The 15,483-nt window shown below is 42.1% G+C and overlaps 1 protein-coding gene across 1 annotated transcript; it reads left to right on the top strand.

Annotated features, from left to right (window-relative positions):
- The first annotated feature begins 1,449 nt into the window (after nucleotides 1–1,449).
- On the top strand, nucleotides 1,450–8,600 carry LOC110973894 (T-cell leukemia homeobox protein 3-like). The gene is made up of 3 exons (XM_022225103.2): nucleotides 1,450–2,484; nucleotides 3,449–3,665; nucleotides 7,173–8,600. The coding sequence occupies exons 1-3, from the start codon at nucleotides 2,031–2,033 to the stop codon at nucleotides 7,432–7,434; spliced, it is 933 nt and encodes a 310-aa protein (XP_022080795.2). The 5' UTR covers nucleotides 1,450–2,030; the 3' UTR covers nucleotides 7,435–8,600.
- The last annotated feature ends 6,883 nt before the right edge of the window (nucleotides 8,601–15,483 follow it).

Here is a 15,483-nt window from a genome sequence, read left to right as displayed (position 1 = left end):
TTTCTATAATGTAACGGTATCTTATAGATCAACGTGTAACACCAGGTGTCGAAAAGAATTTCATAGTTGATTTGTAATTCTTGAACCCAATAATATATCTCGGTAAGGGATATAGCCCGACTTATGACTGAATACATTAACAGACGCCCATGGTTGTGTGCCGTCTGGAATCTTTTGTGTCATTCTTGTGTGGAAAGGAAAAAGATGTCTTCTTTTTATGGAGCTTGTAAACAGCAATTCCTAACATAAACCAGGTATAACTCCGTAGCAGTTTTCCTAACAAAAACGACCTCAGTGCCCAATATGTCAGAAGTGTACATGGTCCGCTCTATAAATCTAATCATGATGCGCCACATCTAGTCATATATTTATTGATCATTAATTTTATTGGCAAAACCAAATGACATATTTTTGTTCTTAAAGGGACCTCAAGGAAGCGGATATTTTAGAGGATATTAATAGTTTTTAAACACGAAATATGCAGAAAACGCAGGGAAAACAAAAAATGTATTGTACAAAATGAACACCATATTGTAAGGCTTTTCTGTCGATTATTTTCTTTTGTTGACAATAGATACTGCAATAAACTATCACGAGGGGACACGTCGTCTACGCCTCTCTCCTCAGATTGGCCACGCCTACAAACGACCCCATACAATCAGAATCATCACTGTTTTCCGTGTCTTCAACCTAAAACCCCGCAAGTCTGTCAGGTTAGATGCTGCGTGTCCCACGTGTCATGTTGTTGGTTATCCTTGTTAAGATGAAGTTAGGAGACATGTCTTGACGTTGGCATCTACTTTGCAAAGTGGCTTGGAGAAGCCCTGTAACCCGTCCTCAGTGAATAAGTTTCTTGCCAGCTCTGCCGAATGTTCAGGTGGTGTTCCGCTCCCAGGAGACAAACATTTGAACTTTCCTCGTGCAAACAAATTACCTGAATATACGGAGTTGACGTGAAAGCGACTAACATGATGTGAGGTTTAACCTCGTCAAAAGCATGAGTGAATTGCATATCATCCTGCGGGCATTTTATAGTCGTTATACTAGTCGTTTTTAATTGCCGCATTGACCACACTGACAACACCATAGTGTGTCATAAACCAGCACCAACATCCTTATTGTTTTGTCTTTATCATCACAGAAGCACTGTGAGTTTCAGCATCAATGTCCCCTTTCGTGCATTTCAGTAATTCATTACCACCAATAACTGGGTTTCATTTTGTATATAAAATTATATTGTTACTATATTGTTTCACATCTTTCACCCCACATGAAGTACTATCATTATATACCACTTCGTTTTCTTTAAATTGATTGCATCTCATCTCTTCCACCCACCTGTATTCTTCCCTTGGTCTTAACTTTGACCAGTGTACACCTGCTCGCATGATGTTTGAACTTTAATCATTCTCCTCTCTCGGGTATACTGCTTACTGCACCACAGTCTCACAAACAATCGTCCATTAGGGTTTCAAGTTGATACGTAGTCAAAGATCAGCTAGCAAGACAGCTCACTCTGTTAAACTCGTCCGCCTTGAACGAACCTCTTTGTTTCTGAAACACTCACCATTCCCCCAATCCAGGCCAGCCACTCGAAGTGCATCCTGGGTAATCGTGAAATTGAAGCAGCAATCCAATTTGCCACCCCCGGTGGTGGTGTGTGTCTAACGTGCCGCGGACATAACCACCGCTGTTTTATGGCATCACCAAGTCGTTGCGTGGTGTCCATCAACCAACATTTGATGGCCAATGGTGTGTTGACACAAATATACCTTTAAACTTGAAGGGGTAAGACGAGGAAACGTACGCGGGCAGCCGGGTAAAAAAGGGGAAAACTGAGTCGAAGCGAAGACGGATCGATCGTGAGCGGCAGATTTTACATCGGATTTAATTCGCCTGCAAGCTGTTGCTAAATCGTCGTGGCGAATTTCGGCACTTTGATTTGCCATCAGAGCTTTTTCCTCGTCTGATTTCAAGAGCTTTTTTTATTCATTTCACCCGGGTTTATTACATGAGCGGCCTGACGAGACATGGAGGCAGACGAGGCATGCAGCCCGGTATCCGACCCGCGCAGTAACCGGGCAGATACTTTGTCATTCAGCATCAGTCGGATCCTCAGCAAATCCACGGGCCCCGCTTGTAGAAACGGGAAGACTGTTTCGATAGCGAGGGATGTACACTATTACTCCATGGGCCAGATTAGCGGTTCCGGGACTCAACCTCACCACCAGGTGTCCCCTGAGCTGTATTCTCGTTCCGCCTCCCCGTCTTCATCGTCAACTCACACATCGGCCTCACCCCCTGCCGCGTCGTCTGTTTCCGCGGTGGCATCTTCACGGAGCGTGCCTGGCGGAAATCCGCTGACGAGACACATCGAGCAGAGCAAGGTACTCCGTGTCCCGGCGCATCGCCCCATGGCCTTGCCGTTTAACAGCATGTTTCCGTGGATGGAGAGTCGTCGACTTGCTAGGGACAGACTCACGGGTAAGTTCTGTTTTCTTGAACGAATACAATACTTAATAATAAAACAAGCAAAGAGAAACCTCTGATACGTATTTCAAAACAAATTAACAAGGATTTTAGGGTCTTGTAGATTATAATTCCTCAAATATTAAGTACATCTTTTTATTCAAACATTGATTTAACTGGAAACTTTATTTTGATTAACCATTATGCATGTCACTATGTGTAGTCCAGTGAAAGAAAAATCCCGGCTTTAATATAAAATACACTGTATTTGGTAAATAGTTGATCAAGCGTTGTACCCGTATAGCCCTTTTTAAGGCAATTTACATAAATTAAACCTGACGACAGCGAAATCAGTGGTTTGGTGACCGTCCTATTGATTGGGAGGCCTAGATTTTATTTTGGATATCTCACTTATTTTAATCATTATTCATCTTTGATAAGAATTATAATGTGGTTTCTCTTAATCAGAATTATTTCATACAAACACCTTACTTCCCATGGTTTCTTACATGCCTTGCAAAGTATGTGACTGTGTACTATTACAAAGAGCAGTTTCTGAAAAACTTGAAGTTATTGATCAAATTGCAACACAATACGATTACCGAATTTTGTTCGTCCTTGCACCCCAGCCTCGATGTAGCCCTTTTATCCAAGATGGACAGTTTCAAAGAGATTTTTTACTTAGGGCCTATATATAATTTGCCAATTTTTGAACTTGATACGGCTTTTTCACAACAGACACATCTCCATTGTACCAAAAATATTATACTCTTATTGACTAAATAATGTACAGTTACAAATAAACACAAACAGCAGTGGACAGGCAACTTGTACAAGTATTTCTGACTTCCATTTCGACGTAGTAGATAAAATATAAGCACAAATATGATTATGAACAAACTTCCGATACAGTACACACGATTAACGGAAATAGAAAACAAAGGGGAAAAAGCCAGTGAATACAATTTCTCGGTTGCAGTCACAAGGCGAGTAGGACATCCCTACCAGAATCGGACTCCTCCGAAGCGGAAGAAACCCCGAACCTCCTTCACCCGACTGCAGATCTGCGAGCTAGAGAAGCGCTTCCACCGACAGAAGTATCTGGCGTCGGCCGAGCGGGCTGGCCTCGCTAAGACGCTCAAGATGACGGACGCGCAGGTGAAGACGTGGTTTCAGAACAGACGGACCAAATGGAGGTGAGTGGGCTTACAATGTGGCCATATCAGATCAGGCGTGTTACTTGAATCTTGATGATCGCGGAAAGATTGTGGAGAGTCCCAGCAAAGAGATGGGCAAGGTAGATCATTTATACAAGTAGGATACATCGTGTAGAAATTGAGGAATATTAACAGGGCTGTGGGTGGACATGAACAACTTATACAAAGGAAATCTGCAAACATTGCGTTGATGAAGAGAACTCGGGTAAAATTGCAAAGAGCACATGTAGTTTTCGCCGTCTGGGTAATGCAAACAAGCTTTCAGAAAACAACTTTTTTCACAGAAATTTAAACCTCCCATGGAATACAATGAACTACAGCATTAACACTCCACCTCGAAGCTCACTGGTCAGTTGTCGGTCGCAAAGTCCACATTCCTTTAGATTAAATTAAAAATAAAAGTTCTGATGTCTTGAGAGCTTCAGGGAATGAAGTTTGATAATTTCGAGTTTGTAATTAACTTCCAGCCGCAAACATTGCAGTTTCTTACAGTAAACCTCGAACAAGTTGAAGACAAATAATTAATCAAGACAAATATAACGTGTTTAAAAGTTTTAACGAGGTAAAGATCAGCTTATATGGGTAATCGCTGAAGAAATGTGTACTGTGTGTCCTCAACGGTGCCAAATGGTCGATTGGACCATTTTATCACTGGATATTCCCGAATTCTTGGCATTCGCTAATTCAGTGACTAGAAGGATGTTGATAATGTTGCAATTTAGAGGTATACCCAAATGGCTGTAACCCATGGCACCTGATCAAAGTCTATCAATCAGTGTTAGATCTATCTCCATTCCCCAGAGAGCATGCACTGCGGTAGTATATAGACCAGGCGCCAACGGTCCAATTTTATTGAGGTGATAAGCGGAAAGCGATACTGCTTACCCAATTTATTTGCTAAGCGTATGTCAGCTCAAAACCATAAGCAAAAGAATTGTATATTGCATGATGTTTTAGCTATAGTATAATGTTTTGCTAAGGACGTTTTCATGTACTTGGCAAATCTCTGTGCTCACTAGCTTCACGAACATGATGAAAATGACCCCTGCATCTGAGTCTATACTGCAGTTTGTTTAATAAGCTTTACTTTACGTTTAATTATCATAGGAATTCGAACCCTCGATCTTGAGAAATATCCCCTTCAAAATACAGTGGAAATCGAAGCAATTAACGCCAATTCAATATCTCGCAGAGTCCATGATAAGGTTGTGAGTGCATTCCCTCGACATGAAAGCACAAATGTACCTCCAACAAGGGCAGACCGGAGGGGGGGCAACGGGGCTATGCCCCCCATAAAAATCGATCAGGATTTTTTTAATCAATAAGAGTTAAGATATTAAGTGTCTTAAACAGATGTTGTTTTGCATGGAAAGAGCCATTTTGTTCACGAAATTGTTTCGGAGAAGCTGCTTAATAATTATTGTGACTGGTACGATTAGTTAATACAAAAGTGCATTGGAGACACCACTTACTCGTTTTGCCCCCCCCAAAAAAAAAATTGGGTCTTAATCCGCCCATGCAGAATTATTTGCTGTTAAGCGCCACCTTGTTCAAGTTTAACCTAAATGCTGTTCTGTCATTTTTCTGCACAGAGCAAACAAAGTCATTTATACCGTGGATCCATTTCGTGAGGTGGTGAAACAAGCTGTACAGAATCATTTTCGTCACTACCCACATTTCTCTAGCTCTGCGGAGTGCGTTGCTAGAGCATGGTGCCAATTAGGGCAAATGCTTTTGAGAGGAAACTGACAAGAGAAAAACACCAGATCACCTCTACATTTATACACCCTTTGAGCGTAGCCAGATTTTCCATGCTTCGCAGTTTAATCAAGGGTTTCTGTTAGAATGAATTCCACTACAATATACTATTGCGTGCCCATAATGCGTGGATGGGACGCTTTGGCTTTTTCGCCAAACACCGAAGCCCTTGCTTGTGTCTCTCTGGGGATTTTAACCGACTGTAATGGAATGTTAGCGTTTGTGGTTTAGAAGTGGGCAAAAGCTTTTATAAAGTAAATTTTACCAAATGATAATCATTAGCTTAAACCTGAAAGTACATCAGTGTACCATTATTGCCCTCAATGTTGTATGCTAAACAGCTATATCGGATATCTGTCATTGGTTTGAAAGGGAATTTTTGTGGTTCATGCCTCCCACAACACCAGGAAAATCTTTCTTTATGATGGGAAGTTTTCTCCAGCAGACATTCACTTACTTTTGACCGATACCTGTGGGTGCAACTTCTCCGCAATTGCCGCCGTTATTTATGAACTGAGGCTGCGGTCAAGCACCCCGTGTTGTGCTCCTTCAAGAGGGTATAATACAAGGGGACATAGGGCCAACTGGCTTTGAGTAAACAGGGTGAAGAAGGTCGCAACACGGGCCAGTTTTCGAGGAGGAAAAGTTGATTTAGGATAACAACGTAAACCAAATATTGGCGGCCTAAAAACTTGCACAACTAAACGGTTGAAATATTTATGGAAGCGTGTGATAGCCCATCATTTTCCTAATGTTTTTGCTCGCGGATTTGTGGGGAGGCAACGACGTTTATTTGTTAAAAAGGGCCATTTTCGATTTCTCAAAATGTAAGTGTTTTTTTAAGGAAGGGGTACGAAAAACGAAAATAAACACACCATACAAAATCCGACACTGATGCTTGTAGTTTATACACAATCTGTACAGATAGTTTAACGTTTTACAATGAGCCTCTTGCATCAAACAATGTTAACTTTTGCACTAAGAGTTAGGGTTATAAGTTAAAATTATGCGAGGCACTTGGAGACATTGTGCACATTTCTAAGTAGCACATTTTATAAAAAGCCTTCCACTTCCTTTCCTCGCCTAAAATTTAACCCCCAAAATGTCAAGTTTTATAAAATGGGGAATGAAATGTTTATCTTACTGTTTCAACTAGGTTGCATTGCCAAAGGCTGTCCGCCTTCCGTCATTTACACGATTTTGATTGATTTCCCCCTTTCTTTGGAAACACCTGCAAGAACCCAGCGTTCAGGGTGATTAACCACCCGAGCGAACCCTTGGTTAACCCGGGGCTAACCCGAGGTTACAACTCACTCGCCTTGCCTAATTCTGGTCATGCCCCTGACGCAGCCAATTTGTTACTTGGAAACATAGTTGCGGAAAATGAAAGGTATACATTAACAACAGCTTGGTCCCCGAAGGTATACACCAATCGAGAAAAGAGGAAAATATCAAGTACATGCTGGTACACTATTTTTGTTGCCAGAATCTAATAGCTTATTCGTTTAAACGACAGGTATATTCCCTGGCGATTTAAGGCATCCAAACACTTTCATCACCAAACATAAACCACAGTATTAAATAAACACCATGGACACCTACACTGAGCAACCCCACTGGGTATTAACTTTACACTACATCTGACCAGTTCACGCTAAGAAGTTGTATTTTTATTCTGTTTAGATAATCTAATGAACGCTTTTATCATTGGTGTTTTGTTCTCATCAGACGTCAAACTGCCGAGGAGCGAGAAGCCGAGAGACAAGCAGCAGCTCGTTTCATGTTTACCCTTCAGCACGAAGTCATGCTGAAGACCCTCCAAGAACCTGTACCACCTGACCCCCTCTGCCTCCACAACGCCTCCCTAAATGCCCTACAGAATCTCGCGCCGTGGGCCCCTGGCGAACAACAGCAGCAACAATCACAGGCGGAGAAGCAAACAGATGGGGACTCGGCCAGCAACGGGCAAGCTCACTCGCCACAATGTTGAACCAAATCTGATGATATTCCTTATTGGCAGGTTTTGGGCCGCTGCGACGTCATCGGCAATGAAAATCACCATTAAGCCACATCAATTATTGACTATGGGTCAACCGAACGGCTGCGCAATAGCAACAGCGGCAGCAAAATAACTGATTGTAGACAGGAAACCAGCATGCCAACACAAGCAGCAGAATTGCTGCAGTAACAGCAAAGACAGAAGTTGTAACTTTTGAAATCAAAATCAAATTCACGGAGAACTTAATCAAGACAAGTTCTTGCAGCCGTGCGTAGTTGATGATTAGCGCCTGCAAAGCCCGCAACCAATTTTTCAGCCAGTGTTAAGATTCACACTCTCCCGACTCAAGATGATATAACTGCATGTAAGGCGTGTTGAATACCTCAATTGCCGTTTTATCAGAGGACATGGGCGTGAAGTTTTTAATTACACATCGCGCCAAAATAACTCGTCAACGACAAACGACAGAGCAATTAATTACCTTTATGACCTTGTGGCAAGACAAAATGCGAATTCACAGTTTGTTGTAGTGAGCAGGATAATGTTCAGGATCACTTTAATATTCCCTTGATTCTACCTACTGCAATCCCATGAAATCTGCGCGTTAAGTTTTGTTTTCACCAAGCCGGGGGTGGTTGTATTAGTTACAAAGACAACCAGCTAAATTCCATTTTAGCCATCTGTGTTCCAACAGTTTTTTATCCATTGCAAATTTTAGAGCTCTTAGTAACAGAGAACTGCCAAAAGCATATTTCAAAATTCGCACACAAAAACTACACCCTTCTATTTGCTAATGCATAGACAGCGTAACATGTTGGCTTTGAAATGTCTCGTTGTTTCAGCCAAAAGGCTATAATCACTGTCTGTTATAATAGGATTACTGCTGTTACTAATGAAATGTGCATTGACAGAAGTTGGTTGGATCACAGAAAGAACAGAAATGGGAGGGCCCTGTGTTGTGATTAATTGTATAAAATCACAGATATTTGCTGGTTATGACTGAGCCCAATTTGGAAAACTCTGTAAATAAACAGCTTATTGTATTTAAATTATTGTATTTAATTAGGAGACTGTGGCGTTATGTGTACAGGCCGATGTCTTGAGGTTCGGTAAGATTAGACATGGATCCAATAAAAGGGTGGTTTAAGTGAACAAAATGAACGTGGTAAATTCACTTTTATATTTCAAGCTAGATTAAGATTCGGATTTAATGTAACATTCATAGTGGCTTATCCCGAAGAAAAACCTGCAAAATTCGCTGGATTGAAATGGCCAGTACATTCGACAGTTTTTTTCCAAGGCTGTGAGCTTGAGAACAAAATCCCAGGTAATAGTTGTTCTCGTACAGAGGATTAGAGTCACAATATCGAAACGTTCAGTTCTTTTCAGACTGAACACACCCTTTTTCAGACTCGAAATCCTCGAATGAGAACGACATTTCCTTGCGCTGTCCCATTTCAGATACCGAGTTTATCTTGTTGAAGTGAACGCTCCCTGTAAGTTCGAAAGGAGCCCATCAAATAGCTACCCTCCGCCCAGCTCAACCCTTCGTGTACGGCCGAGTTTTTGATTGATTGGCCCAAAGATTTGCGAAACAGATCGGGTTCACTCAGTCAATTTACAAAGTAACCATCTGCTTTTCGTAGACAGTTGTCACTCTGTATCAACTTGAATTCATACTTCCTGAAAACCCTTTCCCTATTAAATTCATTTCCAATTATCTGATTTTGACGACTGTTAACAAAAAAAAATTGGCTTACCAAACACGAGCGCATATGAGGGAGTCATTACTGCTGTTTAAGCCGTCGCGTGCGCGGTCCGCTTCGGCCTGACACCAAGCAACCGTACCGTTAAGTGTGGGTAATTCGATGGTAATTTGGGGCTCGGAGGCATGAGGAGTAAGAGACAGCTCGCCTTAGCAGAGGCGAGTTAGATGGCTGGGGCCTCCGAAGAAAACTTGTCTCACTCGGCGAGCCAGAAGGCCTGTTAATGCAGCTCGGGGCTCCTCCCTAGCGGAACAAAAGAAAATGGCCCGAAGTGCCGCAAAAGGACCATATGTGAAGAGGTCTATCGCCCTTTTTTTTTACTTTACCCCCCCCCCATCTCTCTTTTTACATCTCGGAGCTATACTTGTCAGGAGTGATAATAACCATCATATATCATCTGCAACGCGATCGCCCACCGAACTTGACGGGGAGAGAGGCCCTAACTGTCGGGCTAGCAATTGGCCGGTGATTCCCCAGTGTCCCACCAACACCCCTGGCAAGATAAGAGGCGAGGCTCTGGGTGTCGTTCTCCCTACAAATTAAGATCAAAAGTAATTGCGTATCAAGATGGATGGGGGAATAATGGACGTGCCTCTTGGCTAGTATCCGACGGCAAAGAACCGTCGACAGCTTGTCATTATTTCCCTCTCTGCCTGATCGCCGTTATGTTCAGATTAGTGACTTGAAACAGCCCCAGAGGACAAATCTTGGATTTATTTGATTTACTCTTTTGGAAAATACTCAGAACTTTGACAAGTACCTTTCCAGGTTCATTGATACAGAGAGACTGACTGGAATGAACTAATACAATTTTACTCTAGTCTGCTATGAAATCAAATTACACGATTTAGCCGAAACATGTTTCGTCGACCTAGGGGGCTCTCAAATGCAGACCTTTCTCAAACATGTTTCTCTAAATGTTGCCACAGACCCCGAATCCTTACTATACCAAATGGCTAATTTGAAACTTACTCCTATAGAAAAATTCTTAAAAATTTAAACTGTAGGCCGAACTCCCCACCTCAGTCTGTCCAGAGTTTCCACCCTTCCACTTTCTGTTGTACTAATACCCCGAGAGTGTTGTCATGTTGAGCGATAGCGGGCGCCTGTTTGTTGTTTACTCTCAAAAGGGTCCTCCCGTGCGCGACGTTGCGAAAATGTTTACCCCCGGCTTGGTGCCTTAAGCAATCCCCATACAACCTCTTTGCTTTCCCTTCCCAGGGCTGTCATCACGCCCAGCTGGTCACCCTCGATAGGCGGCAGATGGGTGGCTCACCTCCGCCTGACCTTTTCCGTCTGTTCGGCCGCCGTGCCAGTCGTCCGGAGGTCGCCAAAGTGCTGTGTGCGAGGCGGGCCCATAACTGACTTACCCAACGGACCCTTAAATGTATCCGACTGTTTTATTCTTCCTTTCTTACAAAAACAAAAACGGCTGCCCCTTTTGATAAATGAGTTTCAAATGACCTGCCAAGAATCTGCAGTTGTGTTGGAAAAGAGGTGACGTTTAAAAAAACTTAAACTACTATCCTTCGGTCCTCTCGTAATGTGCGCCACGTGCATACATGACATTTTTTTCCTCCAAAAAAGCACATGCTCTCTGGTTTCGGTGCATAACTTTGGGAGAATTCGAACTGCACTGCCCTACTGCAGGTTAAATAGGTCTTATACTCAGAGGCAATGCAGGAACAATAAATTTAAGTTCTGACCGAAAAAACAATTGTGGCAAGCACGATATCTGGGTGTAACTGCACATTTGCCCCGCATTGCCGACGACTACGCCCCTCATGAGCATAATCTCTTGAACCATTTGAACCTAATATTCAGTCGAGAGTGGAAAAAAAACAACATCAAAGTTTCTCTGTATAAAACGGTTGGGATACTGGGATAACACCCGAAAAGTATGCATCTCGCAGTGCGATGTTCAATGTCATCCGCAGGTTCAATCAAAGTGATAATTCACAGGGCATGTTGCTCACATTGTAGCGAGTGATATATGAGACCAACCCGCCGCGCGTTGGGTCTGACTGCACGGGAGAGCACCCCAGTCTGTCCGGCTCCAGATTGTTTGTATCGCTCGGTGCTTTCGTTTTAAATATTACAGTAACACCATGAATTTTGAGATTTCCGTAACGACCACAGCGCGGCCCCCGAAGCTGATTTGCCGAGAGAATTATGACATTTTTGACCAGGTTTACGCCACTGGATGATGGAACATTTGTAAACTTGTCTATTTAAAGAAAACGCGATACCGTGGCAATGTAACGCGATATCATAATACTGGCGAATCGCTTGCTGAAAACGACTAAAACAGGACGTGACATGAAACAAAATGATTATGCTTTGAATCATCATTCGTACAGATATAGAAAAAAAATAAGGGAATGAATTTTATGTAGTTGCCAATCGAAATGTGTTCAATCCCTTCTCGTCCTCACCATAATGAAGCCAAAGAGGGTAGTCATGATGTGCGCCAAGGAAACAATGCTGAGCTGGACCGTTCAGCGTGTGTCTAGTGATGGTAGCATATTTTCGGTGGACTACCCACCAACCGCCGTAAGTGATGTAGTCAGCCCATAATTTGTGACTTTACCTTTTATTTCTCGGTAGAGTTAATTATCAAAATGAATAATCTTACTCGCCACTACCACGAACGAAGAGATTCAAAACAGAATATAGGCTTCGATTGTGTGTGGCTTTATCTTATATATCTCCCTTTTGTTTTCTCCGTAGTCCTTTTATCCAAGCAATGAAATGTTTCTACATGCTTTAGAGAAGGAAACGATATTGCAACATACTAGTAAAAGATATATATAAATCAATATGTATATAATGATTCTGATACAAAAAGAAAACGCAAGTGATTATCTCAATGGGATTTTGTAAATGACACAGAAAGGTTACGGAGTACATCTCGCCAGATATTGATAAAAAGAACAGAAGAGGCTTGCTTGCCTCTGCCCCTGTAATTGCGTGCCGCCGGCGCGCAAGCTTCCCTAAATCACCAACCCAGGTATGTCATTTTATACAAATCTCCAAGTAAATACTGCCGCCTAATTTATAAGGCGGACAACCCAGAACCCCCTTAACAAAACACAAGAGCAAAGACACTCTTCCAGTCCCGCTTCTCAGAGCTAAGATGTATATTTACTCGTCTGCCTAAAACAAATCAGCGGTTAAAATACGGTCCCTGCTCTATCGCCAAAGAAGAATTGAACATAATTGAAGAATAAAAAGAAAGCCACGGAGCCGCGGGGATGTAGTGCACGCGAGGTTGGCTAAAATTGGGTCAAATATGCCAATGTAAGTCTCAAGATGAAAAAGGAAAATGTCTTGTCTTGGTAACGTCTTTCTCTTCGTGTGTTCTGGTCTCTGTCGTCCAAGAAAAGACCTGGAAACCATGCCAGGTTGTAGAATACCTGTCACTTAGGAGAATAACTGGTTTTAATTCCTTTGGATGGATAAAACTCCAGACCCATCTGACCACCATTCATCCGTCTTAATGCAGTGGCGAATCTTCAAGAACTTTCTCTCTCTAGAAAGGAACTTCACTTATTACCAACAATACGTGCATGGTTACTCACAGATTTCCTTAACGGATTTCATGCTCTTGTCGGACCACGCCCTTTTAGGATACTACGCATGTAGGTTCAACAAATAAACATTTCTCCATTGTCTTTGTCCTGTAATTTGCGCCAAATGCGCTGTTGGATGAACAGAAATAAATAGACAAAATGAATAAAACTTAAAACAAAATTGTCCAGTGGGCGATTTGACCTCTGAATTGATTGACATAAGGTCTTACAAGACCTCGCAATCAATCCCGTCTAATCAAGAGAAGGTTTTCAAGTGCATCAAATCTAGGAGCGCTCATGATGAATGAAGAACATCCTTCTCTGGGGGAACAGTCATAGTTTGACACTAGCCCATCTCATATGAACAAAATATGTTTTATACAAATAGGCCTTCGAAAACGAGTCTGAAATTAAAAAATCGTTTCAATATTTTACCGAATCGGACTTGCAGTGGGTTTATCATTTTATTTCTGAACAGAAGTGAGAGTTCATTTGTTATTTTGGATCCCCACCTAAATAAAACTTGATCAATTAAGCTTATAAGGTAAAATGACTGAAGATTTGAGACCGTCAATCTAATGTCACGATAAATTTATCGAATGAGTTCTTTTCATTTCTAGAGAAATCTTCATTAAATAGCTTGCAGACAGTTAATGGCCCACTCCTGCTGCACTCCTGGCTCATGTCATCGCTCATCTGTGTCTTTTCTAGACAGCAAGCGTTTCTCTATCTGCTACGGCGATAAAGAGCTCGCAGCGATTTCTTGTGAGACGCATCAGCGGGCACAGCGTCTTCAAGACGAGGAACGCCGCGGGCCAAATACTCGCCGCGCCCCTCCGCTTAAGGACACGAGACTCGTTCGTCGTCTGTCGTCGGACTGAAAAGGGAATATGCACACAAACATCGTCATTTTTTTCACTAGATGCTTTGATTTGTGGGACCTAGAGCAAATCAAAACAACCTGGATGTATATGTATGGTGATTTCAGTGGTTTGACGGAGGATGAAGAGGATATAGTAGCAACATTGGGTGCAATATGTATCTGCAAGGCATGACAAAGTGAGATTTCATAACATTGAATAGCCTATAAAATACAGAGTTCGAAAGCAAAAAGTCATTCGACGCCAATGAATAAGTAAGGGTTGCAAGCACACCGACTCAAGCTCCAACCCTTTGCTATTGTGATATAAAGATAACATTAAATATGCTCGTTCGTCAGCACTAACTGCACTTCGTACTTTTCGGAAAACCCTTGTACCTCACAGCAGAAAATGTAAAGACGCGTTTATGTCACCTAGCATTTAAAGCTAATTGACTGATAATGCATTTGAGTTATTGGGTTTCCTACATATCTACAGGTTAGAAACATTTTATTTAACTGTCACCCTTTACCATCTTAATAGTAGTCCTTAGTAGTTACTTGTTACTTATCGACAATACATTTAGTTTTCATCTTATTGTAAGCTGGCCCTCTCAGCCACACTTGCGCCTTCAAGCTGGAGATAACTTCCGGAGAGATAACATTAAATCTTTTTTTAATCCATCTGAGTTTTCATACAAAACCCGCCATCAACATCCTAAAGAGGATCAAAGGTTACATAGGGCCTATTCATACGTCGTATAGGCCAATCGAGTTGCAAAGGACATTCGACAGGAAAGCTGTCATTACACCACACGAAAGCATTTTTTCAGTCGTGTGCCATATTTGCAAACTCATGAATTGTTTAATTAGAATAGTCAAAAGGATGCACAAGATCCTATATCAAACTGATATGCTGCAGTCATTCCCTTTCCAGCCACGATAGCACTGGCAGAAACAATATCCTCCAACATCCAAATCATAACGTGACAAAGTAGAGAAGGGGGCTTAGTAAATACCGCCCTCTCAGGATTATTTCACATAAGCTCAACAGATGGCGCTGTTTTGCGCGCGTCAAGATATTCTCGACACATCTACCATTACTGCTAAAGATTGACTGACTGCACTGCAAGGCAGCGTCGGTCTTGGCCTTGACCAGCGGACCCAGGGCTGAGGTGATGTACCTCCGAACCTCTTCCCAACCTTTTCTTGTCTTGGTGTCGACAATCGGATTCCAAAGCACCACTCCAGACACACCTAACTCTTTGTTTGTGACAAAATTTAAGCGTTACAATAACAAAGAAAATCTTCAAAAAGTGAGTTGTAAATATGGAATACATTTTATTTTTATCTGTTCATTTGAAGGCCGGGAGTGCCAGTTACAGGATGAAGTGATAAAGAGGACAGACAAGAAATGTTCAGTTTCAGAGGGGGAATGAAAACCTAATCCACATACTGACCTAGGTGGGATTCGAACCCGGGTTGCAGAGGTGAACGGCGAAGAGAGACTCAACTTCACCAACCTGACTTCCCTTTTGTAACTTTTAGTTTCTTTAAAACTACTGCTTTCAGGGTCTCAATGCAATAGATTTTAAAAACAACACGTGTAATGGCAAAATCCAAGCTGAAACTAATAACCAAACTGGACAAGGTGTAATTTGGTTTTACTTTGAGAAACAGATCGGTTCTTTCATACTTCATTTGGCAATAACTAAACTTCTGTCGATAAATGAATGTTTGGCCAAGAACTGTTTCCACAAACTGGGCTCGTTTCTCCACCTGGTCCCCCAATGTCTTCAATTTGGTAGTGCTGAGATAAATGGAGGGACACAACGTGGCCACT

This window comes from Acanthaster planci, linkage group LG13 (genome assembly GCF_054643075.1).
Source record: "Acanthaster planci isolate LZ-2023a linkage group LG13, COTS_SCS, whole genome shotgun sequence".
Taxonomy (NCBI): Eukaryota; Metazoa; Echinodermata; class Asteroidea; order Valvatida; family Acanthasteridae; genus Acanthaster; species Acanthaster planci.
This window is presented reverse-complemented; position numbering and strand designations above follow the sequence as displayed.